The following is a 6,749-nucleotide window of genomic DNA, read 5'->3' as shown; positions in this document are numbered from 1 at the left end:
ACCGGGGAGGGGAAGGGAGCGCCCCCTGAGCCGCTTCCAGCGCTCCCTGGACTCACACGGGGACCAGAGGTGCCGCCTCCTCCTCTTCCTCCTCCTTCTCCTCCTGCTCCTGCCAGCTCTCAGCGTGCGGCCGGACGGAGACCTGCGCCGGTAGCCGGGTGCGGTAGGGACGAGGGGGGAGTGAGGTACGCGGAGCTTCCGCGCCCGCCCAGCCGCCGGCACGGCGCGGAGCCGCCGCCCGGGGTCTCCGCCTTGTCCCGGCGGCTCCTGATGGCCTTTGTCTCTCCGCAGCCAGAGACAGCGGCCGGGGCCGGGCGAGCATGGCTTGGGGCGAGCTCAGTATCCTCCGCTGGCTGCGGGAGAGCCGGCAGTCCAGGAAACTCATCCTGCTCATCGTCTTCATCGCCCTGCTGCTGGACAACATGCTGCTCACCGTCGTCGGTAGGTACAGTGGGTTTCGGTTGGTTTTTGTGTGTTTTTTGGTCTTTTTTTCATCCCCTCCCGATTTATGCCAGAAATAATCTCCGCTGCCAGATGTGCTCCCTGAATGCATGACTAATGCTTGCAAACCAAACGTTTTCAAGCACTGATTTTGGTGTTTTGTTTTTTGTTTGGTTTTTTTTTTAATTCTAGGTATTGCAAACACACTGCCATACACATCAAAGTCTCACTTTATTTCTATGTTACATGCAGGATAAGGAATGGTAGAAAAAGACCTTCATAATTATTTTTGTTTTTCTACTAAACACCAGTAATACTTCACAGAACAACAGATAACAGTATATTTAGCTCATCTTCATCTTTTTTTTCTTCTGTGGTCATGCAACCGAAACAACAGGCTAGATAACATTGGAGATGCCTGTTTCCTTCTGATAGTTCCTCTTTCCCCCACATCGGTCTTAAAATGATAGGTTTAAGTAGAAAACTATCTAACTGGCTTTCAAGAAAAGCACTTCCATGAGTTTGTTTAATAAAATAATCCAAGTTTAGATCTAAGTCAAAGATGCAACTTTTACTGGCTTCAGTAACATAGTGTCAAGATTTAGGAGTCTACTCAAAACAGTTGAACATTTTTCATTAGTAGCTTTAGAAGTTCTCATATTCAAACGTTTATATGAATTTAAAGAAGAGGGTGGTTCAGGGATACACACACACACACGAATGCACACACATCTCTCAGAAGTGAATGGAGTTGTGCAGAGCCAGCTCTCAGACGATGCTGCAGTGACAGCTTCTGAACCAGACTCCTGAACTTCTCAAGGGACTTCAGCTTAAACGCTGATGCCACAATGCAGACCTTAGCTAAAAACATATATATTTTTAGCAAGTTGATTTTGGATTTTTTTTTTTACATGAATATACTTCCTTATAAAGTTGTTAACATTTAAGTACTTATTCAGTAATATGTATACTGGAAGCCCTAGAAATTATTACTGTTTGCAGACTTTTGTAATAGTGGGCTTTTTCAGGAAAAGGTGCAAGACAAGAAGGGTTGGTTCTGTCACCAGTGTTAAATTGAATGAACCTGACATCTGTTTTTACAAATTGTGAGATGCTAATTTCTGAGGTACATGTTAATGCAATTAAATTGCAGCTAAGATCCTAAAGCAAATAAAGAAGGTCTCTTCTGGATGATCTATTCAATGTACATTTTTTAAAAAATAATGACATATGCAAACATCAATACATTAGTTTTTAATTACTTATACTGATTACTTAATATAGAAGTGTTAAATTTTTTTCCTTCTTAGAGCTATTATTAATCAATGTTTGTGGTTTATTTTAGAAACGTGTTTGATTACATTTTTAATAATTGGTTTAACAATAGTTTCAAAGTTTTTTTCATTTTGCATGTTTTCACAGCGTAATAAATGGATTTGTGCAGTCATGCAACAAAGAGACTTTTCGGACATGGGCTTTTATACTTCTTATATTTTGCTTTCTGAATTATGTCTGTATAGAAAACATTATATTTATAAAAACTGGCAAAAATTAAGGACTAATCTAAAAGAAATTTTTTGATTTAAACTGCACTTCTGAGTTATGGGTTTGGTTTTTCCCATGAGCAAACTTCTGGTTTAGTTCTGTGTTTCAAAATCCTTACTAATGTGCTCTGTAGGAGAGCCTTGTATTTCCTAATCAATGTCAAAGCAAACAAGAAAATGTGGTGATTCCATTTACAAATAACCTGATAGTAAGATGCCAATATATTCTATTTGTTTTTCCAGTGCCAATAATTCCCAGTTACCTTTACAGCATCAAACATGAGAAAAATGCCACAGAAATCCAGACTCCTAAGCCTAATGTAGTGTCAACCACGATGGACAATTTTCAGAGCATCTTCTCCTACTACGACAACTCAACGATGGTTACTGGAAATGAATCTGATAAGACACAACCCGGAGAGCTGCATCAGACTCAGACAGAGCAAATGATAGTAAACGTGACTCCTTCCCCATCCGACTGCCCCAGGGAAGATAAGGACCTGCTGAATGAAAATGTTCAAGTCGGTCTCTTGTTTGCTTCCAAAGCAACAGTGCAGCTGATCACTAACCCCTTCATAGGGCCGCTGACAAACAGGTAGGTTATTTCTGCTGTGTTACTCAGTTAGGATTTTATATTGGTGTTTTAGTCTGGACTAGTATTTCAAACAATGTTTAATGCGTTTCTGGCCCTGGCTTACTGGCCACCTCACTTTATCTGGAGGAATATTTTAGTGTAATACATTTGTTGAACATGCCTTCTAAATGCTTACACCCTTTCCAAAATAAATTGGTAAGCTGCACATGAGCCATTTGATACATTCAGTATTGTACACTTTTCTTCAGCTTCTGAGATCTCTAGCTCTTATAGAAATGTCTTCTGAAATGGTGTTGAAGTTTCTTCAATACAGCTATACGAAGCCAAAAGATGCTACAATGTAGTATTTACAAAGCGATGTAAACTGATGATATATCTGTTACACCTACATTAGGCAAACGTGATACTGAAGCTGTAGGCAGGGTTCAGATCCCTCCCTTGCTCTCACAGAGATGCACAGCTCTTGGTGCCATTTGGTATTCAATTATTTGGAGTCATCTGAGGTAAGAACAGTGGGAAATTTCGGTGGACTTCAATGAAAAATGAAAAGTGTCAGACTTTGCTGATGCCATGTTCATCACTGAGCTCAGTGGATCACAGACTTCCACCAGCACATGATCTAGCCCAGCCTTCAAACTGTTCTCTCTAATGATGTTTACATGGAGGCCAAAAAGTATTTATAATATCATTATATTTCTGATGTTAATAATTAATTTCATTTTATTGTTACCATTTTGTGTAGCTATTCCCACAGAAGCAGCTGCAGTCCTCCCAAACCAAATACGAGATCAATCTCTGCAGGAAATAAACTCCAAATTGTATTCAGTCTGGTCACTTATTTTCGTATTTCTTATTTAAGCTGTTTTTATAAAGAAGACATTTTCCTTCCAGAAAATAATATGCTGCAGAAATTTGTCCTTGTAAAACACTTGTTTAAGCAGTCAATGCCTATATGTGGCAATAACCAAAACAACTAATGCCTTTTAATGCTACATGTTTTTAGTGCTACAAGTTTTGAAATCAAAACTACCTTTCTTAGATTTTACAGCTTATAAATACTGTCCAAGTGTTTAATTTCAGTCTGATAGAAAAGTAACTGAGGGCTAAGCAGTGGTTTGATGCAGTGTTATGAATTAAAAACCTGTATTCAATCTGTGGAACTGATCTAAACACAAAAGCTTTAAATGAGATAAACAGTTCCACTCCTCTCTCATTCCACTCTCTTATCTCCCACTACATCCACCTACACAGATATAAGTACGCCACTGCAAAATTTCTTTTCCACAAACACTGTTGCAAGTTGGGGAAGGAAACAGGTTTTTGCTACTTGGATTTTCTCTATTGTTTTGTGAGGATATGATAGCTCATCCACAGGCAAAGTAACAGCATCATAATATTTTCATAATAGTTCTTCAGATATTTTTCTGAATTTTCCTGTATGTCTAAATTATTGCTCTGTTGATACTTCCTTTCCTCCATTTGTCTCATCATTTGCACAACCTGTCAAACCAGGAGAAAGGCAATAACATGCTCCGTGTTGTTGAGGGCTTTTTCAATAGCATGGTTACGTCATGCCGTAGGTACCATCTCCACTCTTTCTTTGGTTGACATCTGCCTCAGCGATGGGCTCTGTGTCCCTGCCCATGCCTCTCCATGTGCCCGTGCATTTTGCGACTGGAGGCTGGTGCTGCCTGTGCCCAGCCATAGAGTAACACCTCTCCCCTGGAGTCAGCTGCTGGAGTACACGTCGTACATCCTTAGGGTTGGCAATGAGGCAGTAGATGTTCTTGTAGCATCTCCTTTTGCTGTTAGGAGCAGGGCTGGCCACACATCAGTGCTCTGAGCTGAGATTTCCTCCTAGAAACAACCTATGGGCTTTTGCACAGGGCTGAGTGCATGACTGCAATCACAGAGGGAGGTTTGCAAGCTCAGGGGCCCAACAAATGGGAGAAGGAAAATCAAGGATTTTCCTTGATCATCCCAGTGTCCTGTGCAACAGACTCTTCTCTTATATAGTAGAAATAAGTGCCTTAATGGCAAAGTGCCCAGAATTAGATTTAAGGATTACTGGTTTTCTTCCATGCATTATTTGTATTTTGATATCAGTATCTACCTTTCTTCTGAGAAATGTTTAGTAGGAAATATCAATTAACTGTAGAAGTCATTGGCAAAAAATCCTCTAAAGTGGATATTTCCTAATTATAATGTATATGATCAGTTAAAAAGCAGAGTGAAAATTATGATTATTATAACGAAACAGAAAATATCTGAGTTATCATTATAAAGACTCTTCCTTACCACTGATAAACTGTTCAGTGATAAGTCTTATTGCTGTTATTACTCCTGCAAAATTTCATCAAAATATCACAGCTGAAGGAGAATGGGTTGCTTAGTTCAAGATGAGTGTGCCCAGTTTGTTAAGTTGCCCAGTAAGTTTCTTTTTCAAAGAGGTAGCACACTGTGTTCATGCTTGCTATTTTCCAATCAAATCAATTTGTTCAGGAGTGGTTTAGATTTTTAATCGAGTGTGGAGTTACTGGCTTTCAGTGCTTAAGTCTGTACAGGATGCAACAGGATGTTCTATTCATACGAGTCTGTGCTAGTTATTAATTTATTTTAGGATTTCTGGAAGTTTTGTAGGCTGTTTTTCCCTTTTTCTTTAACTACTAGGGGTGAAGATTTTTAAAAATTAATTTAAAAATTGGTTTCATTCAAATTCTGCTAAAAATATTTGTTATTTAAAGCCCAACTCTTTCCATGGAGTACCAGATGAAACACACACCTGGCTTAGTGAACTGGTTTGCAATTCATGAAACAATGCAATTTACCTTTGGTCTTACAAGGTCCTAGCAGAGGAAACGCCAGGTGATGGCTTTGCCAGAGGACATCAACAACGCACTTCTCACTGCAGCGCTGCTTCAGAGCAGAGCTGATGAGGTTTGGTGGCTCAGCTGCACATTGTGTTTTCATTCGTAACGAAATTGGTAAGCCGCTGTACAAATAGCACAGCACTTGACACAGGGCACTTCGAGGAGGGTGCACTGGCGAGGGGAGATTGAAGGCTCTGCCTAAGCCTTTCCAGTGCAGAAAGCGAGCAGAAGGTTGCCATGCTCTCTAACACTTAACTGATTTTCTCCATTATTTTTCAAGCTCTTGCTGAGCTCTGTGAACCAGGCTGTGAGCCCAGCTGTGCCGGCCTCACCATCCACCAGAGACAATGAATGTCTCACCAGCGTGCCTCTCCCTCTCTTTATTTATCAGTCTGAAAAAAACCCCAGTTTGAACCTTGTGGTTATCCATATGTGGTTCATTGGGTCATAACCTCAAGGAAAATATTATTCTTGCCGTATGTCCTACCCAGTCTTCACTGGCAGTGAAGAAGACGGACAGACTGCCAACCAGGACAGACCTTACAAGGGATGCTCACAGGGGTACCAGTGTAGTTGTATAGCAACAGAGTTGAAATCAGTGGATTTGCAGCACTATAATGAATGGATAATTAGAGCCTAATTAATAAAATAAAGGTTACACTTACCAGGTTAGCAGCTGTGGATAATTAGAGCCTAATTCTCCACAGCTGCTAACCTGGTCAGTGTAACCTCTATTTTACTGCTGCAGAGGACCCATCAGTAGGTTGTTTTTCTGTAGGGTAACTTTATTAATGGGTATAATCCACTTCCAAACAGTCCTGCAATTGAGAAAAAAGAAGAGACAAGACAGGCTGTAATATTCTCTTGTGCTGCACACACAAAGAAGACCAAAATGTAGAGATAACTGTGATGGAGCATGTCATGCCATGGCCAAGAAGTAGAAACTGGATATTCATAGCTTTCACATGGCAAGAACATGAGTGGCCAAGGGACAGAATCATGGAATGGTTCGTTGTTACAGGTAGTGCCTCTCCTTTTTTTGTGAATATTTATGTTAAATAGTGTAACTGTTAGCAAAAACTCCCGGTCTGTGCTCTTTAATATCTGTTGGACAGATCAGCGGATGCAGCTGTAGATTAGGCATAGCACAACTATCACTAATGAGTGCTGCTGTTTCAGGAGGAGGTGGGATTTGCTATGATTATGCAGGAAAAGACAGTCTGCATATCTAACTAAATGTCAGCTGTGTGTGGGTAAGACTGGCCCCCTGAGCAAGAGCAGCCATGACTTGTAGAGGTT

At 40.6% G+C, this 6,749-nt stretch overlaps 1 protein-coding gene across 1 annotated transcript in view; it reads left to right on the top strand.

The window, feature by feature from the left end:
• The first annotated feature begins 320 nt into the window (after nt 1–320).
• SLC18A2 (solute carrier family 18 (vesicular monoamine transporter), member 2) overlaps nt 321–6,749 on the top strand; it is a 28,365-nt gene continuing 21,936 nt past the window's right edge. Inside the window, exons 1-2 of the mRNA XM_010189112.1 lie at nt 321–441; nt 2,229–2,580. Of these exons, the coding sequence (XP_010187414.1) occupies nt 321–441; nt 2,229–2,580 (473 nt within the window). The remainder of the gene's footprint in view (nt 442–2,228; nt 2,581–6,749) is intronic.

This window comes from Mesitornis unicolor, unplaced genomic scaffold (genome assembly GCF_000695765.1).
Source record: "Mesitornis unicolor isolate BGI_N332 unplaced genomic scaffold, ASM69576v1 scaffold8127, whole genome shotgun sequence".
Lineage (NCBI taxonomy): Eukaryota > Metazoa > Chordata > Aves > Mesitornithiformes > Mesitornithidae > Mesitornis > Mesitornis unicolor.
The sequence above is the reverse complement of the archived record's forward strand: the minus strand, read 5'-3'. Positions and strand labels throughout refer to the sequence as shown.